This window comes from Grampus griseus (assembly GCF_964374135.1).
Source record: "Grampus griseus genome assembly, chromosome: 19".
Lineage (NCBI taxonomy): Eukaryota > Metazoa > Chordata > Mammalia > Artiodactyla > Delphinidae > Grampus > Grampus griseus.
The window spans coordinates 39,733,015-39,749,979 of NC_139013.1; the positions used below are offsets into that span (position 1 = coordinate 39,733,015).

The 16,965-nt window shown below is 54.3% G+C and overlaps 1 protein-coding gene across 1 annotated transcript; it reads left to right on the top strand.

The window, feature by feature from the left end:
- Positions 1–11,512: 11,512 nt before the first annotated feature.
- HSD11B2 (hydroxysteroid 11-beta dehydrogenase 2) lies at positions 11,513–16,635 on the top strand (the record flags this gene model as incomplete). The annotated part of the gene is made up of 5 exons (XM_082677574.1): positions 11,513–11,777; positions 15,237–15,449; positions 15,566–15,751; positions 15,858–15,995; positions 16,208–16,635. 5 exons carry the CDS (start codon positions 11,513–11,515, stop codon positions 16,633–16,635), a joined length of 1,230 nt encoding a protein of 409 aa, XP_082533700.1.
- Positions 16,636–16,965: the final 330 nt, after the last annotated feature.

A 16,965-nucleotide genomic window follows, 5' to 3' on the forward strand; every position in this document is an offset into this window, starting at 1 on the left:
TGGGATCTTCCCGGACCAGGGATCGAACCCGTGTACCCTGCCTTGGCAGGCGGATTCTTAACCACTGTGCCACCAAGGAAGCCCTCTTTATTTCCTTTAAATCAAGCATAAATCCTACTGGGAGCTCCCATATTCCAGGCTGATGGGAAATTCAGTCTTGGTCTCTACTAGGATTCTCTTTACCCAGGTTATTCCGAGGACTCAGGATCTCCTGCAGGAGCAAACACTGTGAGAAGCACTGTCTGGTCATGGGTCCTCTCTGGTACTAAGGCCACAGCCATTGTCCCACCCACCTACAGGACTTTTAGATTTGGGCCTTGTGGAGCCATGCCTGCTGCACCGGGGCTGCCAGGGGACACGCACTTGCTTCCTCTGTCCCAGGGCCTGCAGACTCTCTTCCCTTTCCCTGCCTGAAGGACCTCCCTGCTGAACTTGGTTTCCCTGAATGCTCCCTCTCCCCTCCACTTGGGGACAGTCAGAATGTGAGTGTCCTATGAGCTCAGACTTTCTCAAAAGACAGGAAGAGACTTTGTCTTCCACCAGCTGTCCTATCCATATCTCCAAGGCCCTAAAAAGGTGAGCAGCTGGCTGGCTACCTGCTCAGAATGGGCTGGACAGAAAACATCCCTGTCCCTAAAATTATCAGCCACAAACATATAACAAAAGCAACATAGCAACTCCTGCTCTGTCATATGCCAATTGTGGGTCCTGTGCAAGTGTCTTTATCTCTCTATCATGCAGATTCTTGTTTCCAGGACTGATAAACTCAAACTTGATATGGAATAAATATCAGTGCCACTCTGGCCTCAGAAATACAAGATGACTCCTCAACTCTTATCTGGAATTGTAGAACTTAGGGTCGAAAAGAGATGGTGACCCAGAAATCAAGGTGGAGGGTGAGCCCTTCTATGCCCACAGGGAAGGGAGGGACTGGAGAGTCAAGCCTTGTGGACCCTGGGTCCATCTGCCTCCCAGGCACTTCTAGGTGTCCCGTGGGTATCTAAATGAAACATATCCCTATCTGCCCTCTTCATCCTTGCCACAAACCTGCTCCCCCGTTCAGGCCCTCTGAAGGGCACCATTACCTACCCAGTCTCCCCCTAGTCCTTGCCCAGCTAACCCATACGGTCCCCAAGACCAGGCAGTCCTCCCTCTGAAATACGTCCTGTGTTCATTCTTCCCACCCCACTGTAGCCCAGATCACCAGCACCTTTCTTGCTGACTCTGCAGCAGCCTTCTCTCTGTCTCCCTAACATCAGCCTGCCTGCTTCCAGTCCATTCTCCCTCTAGCTGCCAGGCTTATCATTCTTTCTCTTTATTTGTTAAAGTGGGTGGTAGTCTGAATAACGGCTTCCCAAAGATGTCCATATCCTAATTTCTGGAACCTATGAATATGTTACCTCACATGGCAAAGTGTACTTTGCAGATATGATAAGGATCTTGAGATGAGAGAGATTATCCTAGATTATCCAGGTGAGCTCAGTATAATCACAAGGGCCCTTATAAGAGAGAGTCCTGTGAGGGTCAGAGTGGGAGGAGATGTGATGATGAAAGCAGAGGTCAGAGAGATTTGAAAACAGTATACTTCTGGCTTTGAAGATAGAGGAAGAAGCCATGAGCCAACGAATACAGGTGTCCTCTGGAATCTGGAAAAGGCAAGGGAACAGATCCTCCCCTAGAGCCTCCAGAAGGAACCAGTCAGCTGATCCCTTGACATTAGCCCAGCGAGACCCATTTCAAACTTCTGACCTCCAGAACTGTAAGATAATAAATTCATGTTGTTTTAAGCCACTGAATTTGTTGTATCAGCAATAGGAAACTAATACAGTGGGTTTCAAATAGGGTTAAGTATATACATGCATTTATCCAATTAAAGCTATTTCATTTGAAACAAAACTGTCTCCCCAGATTCCCTGGATGTCTATCTGAGTGACTTCAGGCCAAGCTCTCTGAAAAGAAGACTCCCTCTGGCCAAATTTTTCTTAAAGGCACAGGCAATTTGATGGTGTTCTGAGTCTGTCAGCCTGGTGTGGTAACCAATGCAGAACCTGACACGGCCCAGGGCATCACCTACTGAGGAAGGCCACACATTGCTAACACCACCTCATCAGTCTTCTGTTTAAGATACTTCCAGGGCTTCCTTTTGCCTTTAGGATCAACTGAAATGCCAAAGTGTGGCTTGAAAGCCCAGCTCAGCGAGCTCCTGTCCACCTCCTCATCCCTGTCCCCTGATTGGTGCCATTCCTGGAACCCAAGTCTTTTGCTCCCACCCCAGGCTCTTTCCCACAGGGTTCCCTTTACTTTGAGTGTAGTTTCAGCTCCTACTGCCCCCTCTGGCCAGTTTCTATGAAAACATGAGACACATTTTTCTGGGACAGAAGTCATCTCTTAGGGCAGGACTTGTTCTTGCCCAGAGCAGCTGCCCCTGACCAGCAAGGACGGTCTGCCCAGGGTGAACAGCCCAGGCTGTAGGGACAAAAAAACCCAACTGTGGTTTAAAGAACTTGTGCACATGTGTGTGACAAGGTTCCAAGCTAGCTTACCTGACTCCTAGAATTGCCAGAAGAGACTCCCAGGCAGCTCCTCCCACCCTGGGCTGGATCCAGCAGCCCATTCTTAATTAGAGCCAATGTATGCCCAGGCTTCCTGGGACTTGTCACATGTCCCAGGGCATGTCGGTGGTTACCTGTTTCAATCCCAGCTCTGCCAGTCGCCAGCTGGGCAAATTCCTTAACCTCTCAATCTCAGTTTGCTCCTATGTGAAACAGGGATAACAATAGCTACTGCATAGAGCCACGATGAGGCCTAAAAATGTGGTCCTGCGTATGAAGCACACAGAATGTCCCATTGGTAGTGGACATTGATACGTATAATCTAGAGCCTACTTGTCTTTCAATCAGGAAATGATCCTCTCCATTTCATTAACAAATGGAGTTAAATTTTTTTTTTTGTTTTTTGTTTTTGTTTTTTGCGGTACGTGGGCCTCTCACTACCGTGGTCTCTCCCGCCGCGGAGCACAGGCTCCAGACGCGCAAGCTCAGCGGCCATGGCTCACGGGCCCGGCCGCTCCGCGGCACGTGGGATCCCCCCGGACCGGGGCACGAACCCGCGTCCCCCGCATCGGCAGGCGAACTCCCAACCACTGCGCCACCAGGGAAGCCCAACAAATGGAGTTAAATTTTAATTATCAAATTCACCTGGTGGGATATGGTTAGCCACAGCTCTTGCTCTCTGGGTCCATTTTGTCTGGGTCCCAGTACACTTTCCAGTGGGCCTTGGATGAGTCAGCCCATCCAACTGGCTTGTCCCCATGGCCACCAGCATCTCTTGCCCTGGCAAACATAGCGCCCTCATGACTGGTCTTTCGCTTCCACTGCGGGCTCCCCATCCCCATCAGTCTGTTCTCCTCACAGCTTGTGGCTGTCTTTAAAAAAAACAAAGAAGGAAATAAAAGAAGGCAAACTGATTATTTTACTTCTTGCTACAACTTTCAGTGACTCTCCCTGCTCCCCGGGGAGCAGTATTTCGATATACCATGAAATTAGAATCAAAACCTCCCTTGCCCCCTGGCTCCAGCTGACCTCTGCAGCCTCCTGACCTCCCTTTCCCTGAAGGACCAGACTCCCTCTTATACTAGGGGCCTTTGCATGTGATGCGTTTGATACCTGGAACATCACTTCCTCCAGGAGAACTTTCTCTGACCCTCAGAATAGAAGAGGTCACAAGACTCTGCTGTATAGTTCCTTCTGTCAGTAGTGGCTCCTTGACTGCATAGTGATCTGATTAGGGGCTGTCCTCCAGCCAGATACAGAGACCACAAGGGGAGGAATATTTATCTAACTCACCATGGCTTCCCTAAGCATGGAGCCTAGAACACAGTAAGCACTCAATAGATGTTTGTTGAATGAACGAAGGAGGGAACAAACAAATGAAAGGATAAAGCTACTTATAGGAATTCTTTTGTGAAGCCTTTTGTAAGGTAAATAATACTTGTTGAATTATTTTTGGTGTAAAAATTGACTTTCCTATATTATCGTCCCTTCATCATAGTAAATCTATTATTTCCATGTCCCTTGTAAAGATTTTTTTTATTTGCTACATTCAAGACGTTTTCCTCCCATTAATTTTTCCTTGTTAAGTAGTTTTTGTGACCATTTTATGCTTTAAGAAAGAAGTGCCATTTAGTATTTACAATATTCTCTCAGCTTCCTTGGTGAGAAGACTCTGGCAGCTTTCTCACTGTTGACTCTGACCAGTGCAGCTTGGAACACGATGTCATCCCTCCAAGAACTCTCTCAGACCTAGATAAAACTTATTCTGTGTCTCCAGTTAGGAACAAGGTGTTTGGAAACAGCACCTTATGCAACAGAGATGATGCAGGGCTATCCCTCGGAGGCAAATGAAATAAAGATCACGGGTGTGTGGAGAATGTATTCACAGTGTCCTAGGAACCAAAGATTTTAAAGCTTCTCTGCCAGTAATTCAGTTTTTATTTTATGTTTCTTGGAAAATGGAAGGCCTGTATTTGCCACGTGTGTTATCTCAGATGCAGAAAGGGGAAAAAAAAAAAAAGGTATCCTGTGCTGATAAGGATTTCCATGGCAGCCCGGTCAAAGCTGCCCTCTTTGTAACTGGCTTCCACCTGGCCCTGCACATGCTCCCCTGGGAGGGGTTTCTCTATTCAGCATGATATCTGTCTTTTTGCTTCCTCATTTCTATGGGGAATGGTACTTGCATACGAAGTCATTGACGATTCTTACTTTATTTCAGAAATGTGCAGGGCTGAGGCACCTGAATTTTTCCTCAAATACTTTAAAGCAAACTATGTGGCAGAACCCCTCATGCCTGCTCCCAGAGGAATTTCCTTTGAGTGTTCATATCTCGAAAGCTTATGTAACCTGACACAATTATCTAAAAAGCCTTGGAATCCGAAAGAACAGAGATATGAGCTAGGAATGAAGGTTGGAGCTGGGAAAGAAGTGTTCTCCCAGCCTGGGTACTGGGTCATACTTCACTATGACAATGCACAATTCAACTTCCAAAGAAAAATGTTAACCCCTGGCACTGTGACCAATGCGTACCTTTGCTTATCGCTCTGAACAAGGAATCTCTTGATGAGGTGCTCGAGGGGCATTACAAAGCCTTAGACCTGGCTGGCGGTTAAAAATATTTCTATAACCATCTTGAGCAACTGGTGTTCCCAGGATGAAAGCAAGAGTGTCTTGGGCCCCTTCTAGAAGATAACCCTCTCCACTGACTCAAAGATCAACACATCCTGAGAGCTGGGGTCTCGTGCCAGTGGTTAGCACTGCAAAGGAGGTGTGGATTGGGCTCTGAAATCCATATTTTCACCAAGTGATTGGTCCAGGTGATTTTGACTCAAGCCCAGCTCAATTCCCAACTCAGGGGAGAGGGAAGGAGATGAGGACAGAAACTATAAGTGCAGACCGAAAATCGGGACTCCACAGGGAGATGACCCTGCCATGTGCCCAAAAGCCCTTGCACCAAGAAGCTTCTTTCTCCTCTCTTTGTTTTCACTTTTAGAAATCTCAGCCCCACTTGCTATTTGCATACCAGCGGTGAGGGACCTCCAAGGAGAATAGGCACCACTCATAGGTGGTTGGCTTTTCAAGGAATTTGCTGGAGAAAATTGGAGGCAGGGCAGTGAACAAAACCCCCTCCATCTGGTTTCAGTTTATTTGAAAAAACAACACACACAGGCCTCCCCACCAGCAATCAGAAAACAGCCACAGCTCCCCAAGGAGGGTATTAGCCACAAGGGGTGGGACTGAATTATGTATATGCAAATAAATTAAACCAGCCAGCCAACAGCAACTAATTTTTGTATCTTTTGCAGTTGTTCTGCCAAGAAAAGGCCTGAATCAGGGTGATGGAAGTTGTAAGGAAGCAAGTTTTGGAATTAGTTTTAACAACTTGCCTTAATTCTACCATTGGGAGACATGTTTCTAATCCAGAGGCAAATTTTATTTTATTTTATTTTATTTTATTTTTTAAAATGTTTTGGAGCAGAAAAAGTTTTATCGCAGGGCCAAGCAAGAAAAATGGGTGGCTCATGCTCAAAACCCCTAAACTCCCAGAAGCAAATTTTCAAAGGTTGATAGTCTTTCACCTGGCGGTTGCCCACTGAAAAATGCCAACCTCCTAGGCTGAAGGCCAGGGGGCAGTGCTGCCTGATGGTTGGGAGCAGAGTGTCTGGACGGCTGAGTGACCTAGGGCATGTCACTGAATCTCTCTGAGTCTGTTTTCTAATGTATAGAATGGTAGTACCTGCATCATAGGGATAATGTGAGGATAGTAAATAAAATGAGGAAGTCAAACACAAGGACTGGCACACAGCAAGCACATAGTAAATGTGGCAGAGGATTATGAATAACTCAGAGCCTCACTGCAGGACCCAAGAAGACCAGTTTCACCTGGAGTTAACCAAGCTGTCCCAGCAAGTGTTCTCAGCTGGGGCTTGCCTTTCCCCTGGGGCTGGTCCACAAAACCCTTTAGAGCAAATTCTCTTAGTGTTTTCCAAACTCGAGGGCCCTGATCCCCAAATACCTGCCTTCAATCCTGGAAGCAAAAGAAAAGAAGTTCAGAGAAGGGTGCTGGACACGGTTTGAAAATGCAAGTGATACTCCTGGCTTCCTGCATTTCCCCAACCCTTCTCCCCAGTAAGCGAAGGGCCTGACTTCCAGGTGCACAGCCTAGAGGAGAGGGATGGGGGACTCAGTTCATGCCTGGTGAGTTGGCAGTCTCCCAGACTCTTGTGCCACGTGAGTGACGTGCTGGGGACCATGGGCACCCAGCTACCTCTGGGCTCAGCCTTCACATGTCCACGAGCACTTCGGGCTGTTTATCCAAAACAGACCTTTGCTTCTGTCCCTCGTAGGGATGCACCAACAGGACTCCCAGCCTCCCCTCTTTCCTTGTCCCCAAACCCATTTCCTGGCCAACTGGGACAGGGCCCTTATTTGCTCAAGACTATTCCCAGCTCTCCTTTGCCCTCAGAATGAAGTCTAAGAGGGCACATGTGGCACACTTAGCTCTGCATTAACAAAGCCAGACTTCGGGCTCTGGTACACTTGATTTTGAATCTTGGGGCTGGTCCAAGATTCAAACTTATGTGAACCTGAGTTTGAGACCTTGAACAATTTTCCTAGCCTCCAGAAGCCTCAGCTTCCTTGAATGTAAAATAGTAATGATGATACCCACTACAAAGGGCTATTGTGAGGCTTCTGCACCCCAACCCAGGGCTTGGGACAGAGCAAGAGGTTTGGAGGCCAGTGCATGGAATGAAGATTGAGGATGAGGTAGGAGGGGTCGGCTGCCAGAACTAGGGAAGATGATGAGACCAGTTTTGGACATGCTGAGTGTAAGGGGCCTATGGGTGTCCACGGGAGGCATCTGGGGGCAGCTGGACATGTGGGCCTGGAGTTAAGAGCAAGGCCTTGGCTGGAAAGAAGCGTGGGAGTCGCCAATATGTGAGTAGGAAGATGAACTCATGGTGGGGGAGAGACTGAGCATGAGGCTTCCACAGCCAGAGGTTCACCCACAGGGAAGAGAAGCTTGTGACGGAGGCTGAGAGGGAGAGCCAGAGAGGTAGGAGGAAACCCAGCAGCAGTGGCTTTTCAGGTGCCAAAGGGAGAAAGGGCCTGGAGTACTGAGGAGTTAACTGAAAGCAGAGGTGTATCCATGGTACGTGAGGACTAGGATGTCATCACTGGCGACCCTTGGCGTGGTCAGGAGGGGGAGCTGACTCAGAGCTAGAGTGGGGAGCAGAGAGGGGAGATGGTGACTATAGACAGTTTTCGAGAAACGCGGCTGAGAATGGTGGCGGGGAGCATGAGAACAATGCTTGGGGAAAGGGATACAGGATTGAGTGAGAGAAGTTCTTTATTGCGATTACCAGAGGGAGAGGCCAGAGCGAGCCAGCATGCATGCCGCTGGGAGGGAGCCAGTGGTTAGTTATGACAGCCACGGTGCCCAGCACAGGGCCCGGCATGAAGTAGGAACTCAATAAAAGTTTGCTCCCTGTGAGGACGGGGAGGGGTGGGGTCTGGAACTTGGGTGGAAAGATTGGCCATTGGCAGGAAGAGGCTCCCCTCTGCCATTGTGCCAGGAGGGAGGAATGATGGGGTGCCAGGGGGTAAGCAGAATACAAGGCAGGGCCTCCTTGGGACTCTGCTGCCTCCGAACCTGAAGATGAGCTCGTGGTGGGGGAGGGACTGAGCGTGAGGCTTCCACAGCCTGACCACAGAGGAAGGAAGAAGAGGTGATAAGTGAGTGCTTGGCTGCAGAAACCTGGTGTGGTCAGGGAACAGAACGTGAGCTCTCAGAGACTGCCACTTGGCACACCCCATCCTGGATTTCTGTTCCTACCATCCTCAGGTCCAGCAGTTGGTTACCTTCCCGGTACTCCTTTCAGAGCCATGCCCTCCCCCAAAGGCCAGTAGATGGGGCCAGTGAGCCGCCGGGCTCGGCAGGAACAGGCCGGAGCCAGCCTGCCAGGCCCCGGCCACCGCACGGCCCTCCAGAGCCTGGGGCACGGGGTGGGGGGGGGCGGTGGGGGGGGGTGGGGGGGGGGTTGGCTCACCAGTTTTCTGACCCGGGGGGTGGCGAGGGGTGAGACTAAGGACGAAGGAAAACTATGGGTTGAGGGCTTAGGGGTGGGGTGGCTCAGGGGCTCCGCTCCTTCCGCTTGCCCTTCATTCCTCGGCCCCTGCCAGGCCCGGCCTTATCTGCTGGGGCTCCTGCCGTCTGCCCCCACCCCTTCCCTTCTCTTCCCTGGAGGACCCTGCCAGCCCAGACTCTCGGTTCTGGCAGAGACTGGTTCTCTGCCCTTGGGCAGCCACAGCCTGGCACCAGGCCTCAGACAGGGCTGGGCCAGCCCCTCCCAGTCATGACTGCCTGAACCACCTTCTTTCTACTTCCAGAATGTCTCCACCTGATGAGAGGTAAGGGGTCAGTGGCTGAGGAGGTCACAGGGGGCTGGCGCATAGATCCTGGGAAGGAGGCCTGACTGCCTGGCCTCCTGGCCGCCTGGCCTAGGAAGTAGGATGAAGTTCTGGAGGGGTGGGTTAAATAAAATGTGGCAGATCACCCAGTCCCACGAGACCCAAACCATGCAAGACTAATATTTCTGTCTAAGGTGGCGCAGTGTCCCAGAAGCTGAACAGGCAATACCTCCAGCCCATCCTAGACTCCACAACCAAAGACAATTCCCTACATCCCCTCTCAGCAAGTCTCTCTCCCCATCGTGGGCTTCCCAATGAGTCAGGATCCTTCATGTTTCCTCCCCAGGACAGTGTAACATCTTGTTTCTCAGACTCTGTTTTCACCTTGCTTTCCCACTTCCACCTCCCTACCCTTTGACTCCTGCTCTGGCAAGCACTGGCACTACCTGTGTGGCCTTGACCTTGAAAGCTGCCTGGGACCCCTCTTCCTCTCCTCTACATCCCCTCTGCAGTCCCAAGGGGAAGCCCTTAATGGTCTGAAGCTGGAGAAACCACAGCCAGACTCTCAGTAGGACAACTAGAGCTGGGAGGGGAGGGTCCCACCAACCCAGGGTCTACAGCTCAGATCAGGAGGCCAGGTCAAGGGTGCTGTGTCCACCTCTGAGACTGGGACACAGATTCAGGACAACAGGAGTCAGCAGGTTTTGGAGAGTGAATGTTTCCCTGAGTTTCCAGAGAATGGACCCAGACCAAGGGAGTCACTGAAAACACACACAACACACACGCGCACACACACACACACACACGTACTTACATGCACATACAGGGTTATGGCACAGGGAGAGACGTGTCATTTGTGTGTGGACAAGCTATGGAGCCCACGGACACGAGTGTACACAAATACAGGCATACACAGGCACACAAGGTCATGTACCCAAAGTCAGGCAGGACCTCCCCAGGCAAGTCCTGCCTCCCTGGGCCAGGGCTAACTTGTAATCTGTACTTACAGGAGGAGGAATAGGTGGAAGCACAGAAGTGGCTCTGGGAAGGACATGGGTCCTTCACCTTCCCCTTAAGTGGGTCTGACTCCCAGCCTATCCCTGAGACTCCCCCGGCTCATCAGGGGGCCATGCCTGTATGGCAGAGAAGGCTTTGGAGGAAGCATTGCCTTGAAGCCCTGGCACAGAGGCTGAGCATCTAAGATAGAGAATGGGCAACAGGATTGGGAGGGGTCCATGACCTCCAAGGACCTAGTGCAGGCATGGATGAAGCACTGGGCAAGGGTCCATAAGAAGCAGGGACCCCTCTGCCATGGGCTGACCTACTGACCTCAGCACAGGACCTGGCAGCAAGGTACTGACACCAACTCCTAGTGCCTGCAGAGTCTGGCATGGATGCCAAGCACAGGGTGCCAGACACTGGGGTGGGCAAGGTGGGGGGCCACTAGGCCCCGCATCAACACAGAACTTCATACACACAGGCAGGGAAATGCACCCACATTCACTTATTTTATACCCTGGGGAATCCTAAGAGCAGGGCAGGGATCACCCTGTCCTAGAGGCTGCCCTCACTGACTCCCCAGGTGTCCCCATTGGCCTGGCTCTTGGAGTCCCTGGGGTTGGAGGGTGGGCTGGAGTTAATGGGACGCCTAGATGCTTCCTCAGAACCGCGCCTCCACACACCCGCGCCCACACATATACACTTGTGTTCCAGGAGGAGGTGAGGTTGCTGCATCCCCAGGGCTGGAAAGTGGAAGGAAGGGGCAAGGCGGGGCAGAGACTCTCGCGAACCCGGTCGGTCACCCTCCTCCCCCCAGCCCCCTGCCCCAAATCGGTCGGTGGCTACGGGCAGCTTAGGTGTGAGAGCACGTCAGGGCGTGTGTGCTAGGCACCTGCAGCGGCACAGGGCGTCCGAGTACGTTACGTGTGCCGGCGTTGGCCGCGGCTGCCTGGTGAGGGCGAGCTGGTTGCCCGTGGTGTTCCGGCAAGCCCGGCGACCGCGGCGGTGCTGTCAGTGTGGGGAACTTGGCTGAAGGTTGCGCGTGTCCTCAGGCGTCCCGAGCAAGTGTGAGCTGTGGATGTGCTCACCTGGGAGCCGCGGCTCAGCCGCCCAAGGCGCACGTGTCGGGGCGCAGGAGTGAGCGGATGCGGGGCACTAGGGCTAGACCGACAGGACCTCTCCCGGGCGCGGCGGGTGGCGAGGCGGCTGCTCCTCGAGCAGCAACTTTGGGACTCGGTTCCGGCTTCTTCGAAAGCGGATCTGGCCTCGGGGGCGTGGTAGAGGGCGGGAGGTAGAGGTGGGGGCACCTGCCGGGCAGTGGGTGAGAGGAGAGAAGTAAGGAAAGCCCCGCCCCTTCCCCGCCTCCGCTCCGCCCTCGCCCCCGCCCCCGGGGCTCTTTATAAACTCGGCCCGAGGGCTAACAGAGAAAGCGAGTATCTCTCCTGCCCCTGGCTGGTGTTCTGCACCACCCCGCGCCTCGGCCCCGAGTCCCAATCCCTGCTCTCCAGCCCGGCCCCTGCCCCGCCCCGGCCCAGCCCGGCCCGGCCGCCATGGAGAGCTGGCCCTGGCCGTCGGGCGGCGCCTGGCTGCTTGTGGCGGCCCGTGCGCTGCTGCAGCTGCTGCGCGCGGACCTGCGTCTGGGCCGCCCGCTGCTGGCGGCGCTGGCGCTGCTGGCCGCGCTCGACTGGCTGTGCCAGCGCCTGCTGCCCCCGCTGGCCGCACTTGCCGTGTTGGCCGCCACCGGCTGGATCGTGTTGTCCCGCCTGGCGCGCCCGCAGCGCCTGCCCGTGGCGACTCGCGCGGTGCTCATCACCGGTGAGTGCGCGGGGCACGGAGCGCGGGGATTTCAGGTTCGAGGGCGGGACCGGACACTCAGAGGGCTCCCCGTGGGCATGCCAAGGCAAGGCGGGACCCCTAGCCCAGGAGTGGGGGAGTCCCTCTCCCCTGGGTGCAGGGAACCAGCCTAGTAGGAAGAGCAGGGCACCTCCCCAAGTCCGGGTTAACTACCTGTGGCTTCAGGGAGTGTTGGAGGGAAAATGAGGCAGGGAGCGGGCAGGTGCACAGGGGAAACTTGTAGCTAAGAAAGAAGGAGGCTTCTGGAGTTTGGGGTTTATGCTATGTCCCTGTTCAAGAGAGCAGTCTTCGGACAGAGGACACTGCTCTGAGGGACTTCAGAGGATGGTCACCCTTTGAACTCTGCCTAACATCCCCACGTGGGAGGTACCATCTCCTCTTCCCTGGGATTAGAGGAATAGGCTTAGATGAAGAGTTAGGACCCCCAATTGTCTGGGCTCCTTGGAGTCCAGAAAAGCTTGAGGTCATCATGAGGGACAGCTGGGCATTCAGCTGCCTCTCAGATCCCAACACCCAAACCTAAATTGCTGAAGTAGCTGTCCAGAGTCTGCACCCAGCACGCCACCGCCATTCCTCCTGGTCCTCTGTGCCCAGGAAGGAGGTGAGGTCTTGGAGAGCTGGGTTCAGGTGCCTCTGGTCACCTGGCTGAGCTCTCTTTGTGTGGAGCAAGGAATAAATCTGTCATCAGAAGGAGGGAAGGAGGAGCTGAGGCCCAGCCTGAAGTGGGGAGGGGGAGAAAGGCCAGTGGGCACTGGCTCCATTGTATGGGGGAGGGGCAGCCCGGTCTCTCCCCTAAGCCCCATGGCTTTGGACAGGTGCTCAGGGCTCTGCCCTTGCATTGGGCCTGGGCTGGGGGCAGCCACCGGCTGACTGGCTTCTCGGAGACCTCAGTCTAGCAGGGGGCCCTGCAGGATCAGATGGAGCTGGAAGAACTTCCCAGAGAAGGCCATCCTTGAGCTGGGCCTCAGAGGCTGGATGGAGATAGGTGGAGTGTGGAAGGTGTTTTGGATCAGACAAAGGGTGTGGGATAGAAGCTTGAGGCAGGAATGAGCATGGCCTGGGCAGGGGACAGTCAGTAACCAGTCTGGCTGCTGAGATGTGGTGGGATATAAGGTTGTTTCCTTGGAAGGGGCCTTGAATGCCTGGCAAGAAGCCAGAATGTACTGAGGTGGGTGAAGGTGGCATGAGGGTTTGGGCTTCAGTTAAGATGGTGGAGACAGAGCAGGGCTCAGGCTGGATGGGAGAGACCTTAGTTCAGGGTGGAGTGTGAAGTTTCAAGGGACCCCAGTTTTAGTGGTTTAAGGAAGGAGAGATGACAGACCTCCTGGTATGAAGCAGGGAGCTTCTTTCCCCAGGGATGAGGCAGCTCCCCTCCTGCCTTCTAATTAATGAGTTATCTCAACAGGACCCAGGCCATCTGCAGATACTAGTGACCCAGGCAGTCTTTCCTGGGATCTCACCCCAGGCCTTTGTGCTGCCGCTGTTACATCTCCTAGCCTCGAGCCTGAGAGTGAGGTGAGAGGAGGGATGCCTTTTGTGACTTGGGCTTCCCTCAGCTCTGGTTGCAAAGCCCCGTGAAGGAGGAGGGGAAGAAGACTGCCCAGCCCACCCCACGTAAGCATCAAGAGTAGGCCTCCAAGCTTCCCAATGCCCCCAAACTCTGGGGTTTCCTCTCTCACCACGGACTGCCAGACAAGTAGGTGACCAGGCCCTGCCTCACCTGCTAGGAACGCTGTGTCTTGAGGCTGCCACCCACCCCTCCCTGAGAACCGCTGGCCAAGGCTACTTGGGGAGCTCAGCCCTGGGGTCAGGGTTTGGGTTGAGTGGCTGGGTGCCTTGTGTGCACAGCTGTGCACTGCTGGGGTCTCATGGGAGTGAGCCCATTGTTGTTCATGGCTCACTGCACGTAGGTTGGAGTTATGTGCAGGTATCCAAATGTGTGTGCAGGTGAGCAAGAGAGTGTGAAAGGCTTGGGTGACTGTGCTGGGACCGCAGAGCTGAGGTTCTGGAAGGCCTCAGTTTCCCTGTGAAGGGGCTGTCTGCTCTGGAAGGGAGCTTAGGCAAATGGGGACACACACACAAACACACACACACACACAAGGGCGCTCACGCCCCTCCTCCAGCCAGACTTGCTCAGGAAATACCCCTCAGCTGGGGCTGGCTGGTGGGTCCCCAGCCACACAAAGCCCAGCTTGCAGACCCCTGCCTAGCTTTGTTCTCTGCCTTAACAGAGGGGACAGGGCTGAAATGGGGGGAACTGGTTGTGCAGAACCACTTTGCAGCTTCTGCTCAGCAAGACCACCACGGGGGCAGGCTCCAGAGAGCCTCCTCCCTCACTGCTCCTAGCCCTGGTTGGCCACCTGTGGAGCCGGATTGGAATGAGAACAATCAAGGAAGCAGGGGTTTATCAGACCCACTGGCTGGCTCTGCCTGGTGGTCCATCTCTCTACATACCAAAGACAGGAAATTAGGCCTCCAAGAGTGGTAACTGACCTCAGGTCACACTTGGTGGGCATGGGAAGGGATTCTAACGCAGATCTGTTCTTATCTTCATCCATTGTGCCCCTGTCCTGGGGGCAAGTGGTCTGGGGCTCAGAGAATGCTCCAGTGTTGCCACTGATTGGAATTCCAAGGGTGGTGGTCGGGGGTGAAGTGCGGATGGGCCTCCCACTTGCCTAGAGCCAGGAATAATAGTTGAGGGTGTTGAGGCTGGAATGGAAGGTGGCTCTCAGGTTGTACAGGGTCTGCATGATGGGAATAGAGGACTTCGGCTTCATGCTAAGGGCTGTGGGGAGCCTTGGAGAGGTTTTCAGCAGCAGAGGGATATTGTCATTTTTGGAAGGATCCCTCTGGCTGCTTAGGTAGAGAATGGATCCAAGGGGGCAAGATGAGACAGCACTACAAAAGGGGGCTGCTTCAGTGTCCAGGTAAGAAGAAGAAGCCTGGGCAAAGGCAGTGAGAAAGGGAGGGAGGCTGTGCAGTAATACTGCGCATGCGAGCTGAGGCCTGATATCGACCAGACAGAAGGACATCAGAACTGGGACTGGGTCTCAGCTGGGACTGGCTGACCTGCAATAGAGTCCTGACCTTACTATATGCTGGCTGAGTGACTTTGGGAAGCAACTTAGCATTACTAGGACTCAGTTTCCTCATCTGTAAAGTGGGGATCATAAGCCACGTTTGATGGGGTAGCTATGAGTCGTCAGGGAGATGACAGTTGTGAAAGAGTTGGTACTCAGGTGCTCAGCCAGAGGGGCAAAGCCTGCCAGAGATGGGCTTAGGAAAAGAAGGGAGGGCTGCTGATTGCTGGTACGTTGGGCGTCAGAGGCCTGGATCCCATCCAAACCGTGGTGACCCTGGGGTTGTCTCAGGCCGGACTCGGCCACAGTGGGAGTTCACTGGCTGTCCTTCCCTGGCCAGGCTGTGACTCTGGTTTTGGCAAGGCGACGGCCAAGAAGCTGGATGCGCTGGGCTTCACAGTGCTGGCTACCGTGTTGGATTTGAATAGCCCTGGTGCCCTAGAGCTGCGTGCCTGCTGTTCTCCTCGTTTAAAGCTGCTACAGATGGACCTGACCAAGCCAGCGGACATTAGCCGCGTGCTGGAGTTCACCAAGGCCCACACCGCCAGCACTGGTCAGTAGGCTCAGCTGCGCGAGGAAAGGGCGCGGCTCGGCAGGTGTGAGGGGGCAGGGGTTGGAGGTCTGCTGCCAAGCTGACCCTCAGCTTCCCTCCTGGCTACATGCCTTCAGGTCTGTGGGGCTTGGTCAACAACGCGGGTCAGAACATCCTCGTAGCAGATGCGGAGTTGTCTCCAGTGTCCACGTTCCGCAGCTGCATGGAGGTGAACTTCTTCGGTACACTTGAGATGACCAAGGGCCTCTTGCCACTGCTGCGCCATTCCAGCGGGCGCATCGTGACCGTGAGCAGCCCGGCAGGTGAGGGTCTTCCCACACCAGAGCAGAAAAGGTGCCCCTGCAGGGCGGGGAGAGGTGCTGGAGCCCCTGGCCTAGGCTGAGATGCCCATTCCCAATCCATCCCCAGGAGACATGCCATTTCCCTGCTTGGCTGCCTATGGGACCTCCAAGGCGGCTGTCGCGTTGCTCATGGACACGTTCAGTTGTGAACTTCTGCCCTGGGGTGTCAAGGTCAGCGTCATCCAGCCTGCCTGCTTCAAGACAGGTGAGGTTCAGGGATTTGGGGCTGGGGCCTGTGTGGTGTAGTGGGGGAGGGGGGAAGGTGAAGTGGTGTGGTCTTCTCTGGAGGGGGGTTGGGTCTGAGGAATGGGCATGGCTTTGGCTGGGGGCAGGTCTCAGGTTGTGAGTTAGAGAGACCTGGGTCTGGCTTTGGCTTCCCTAACAGACCCCACTCTGACCTTGCCACTCCTTCCCCAGAGGCAGTGAAAGACATGGACCAGTGGAAAGAGCGCAAGCGGCAGCTGCTGGCCAACCTGCCCCGAGAGCTGCTGCAGGCCTACGGTGAGGACTACATTGAGCACTTGAACGGGCAGTTCCTGCATTGTCTGAGCCAAGCACTGCCAGACCTCAGCCCGGTTGTAGATGCCATCACCGATGCGCTGCTGGCGGCTCAACCACGCCGCCGCTATTACCCAGGCCATGGCCTGGGGCTCATGTACTTCATCCACTACTACCTGCCTGAGGGCCTGCGGCGCCGTTTCCTGCAGTCCTTCTTCATCAGTCCCTATGTGCCAAGAGCACTGCGGCCTGGCCAGCCTGGCCTTACCTCTGCCCGGGATGTAGCCCAGGACCCAGGCCCTAAACCGGGCCCTTCCCCCACTGCCCAAGGAGCAGTACGTGCATAGAACTGCTCCGGCAGAGGAGATCCCTTATGCCCTTGGTCCTCCCCTGGGCATTCTGACCCCCCAGGTCTGCCCCAAAGCCTGGCCTAAAGGACCCCAACCCCACCCACTGCCAATGTCACAGGCCAGGCCTGGTGAGGCTGCTTCCCTGTGAACCTCTGGGCCTCTCCTGCTTCATGAGCCCAAACAGACCCTCCTGGGCACAAGGCTCCACCATGCACCTTGGAGAACCCAGCTGGATGGGGAGTTTAGTGCAAGACTCAGCTGTAGCCTTTGACAGGATCCTGCAGACAGTGCCTCTGCAAACTAAGGAGTGACTGGGAAGGTTGGGGA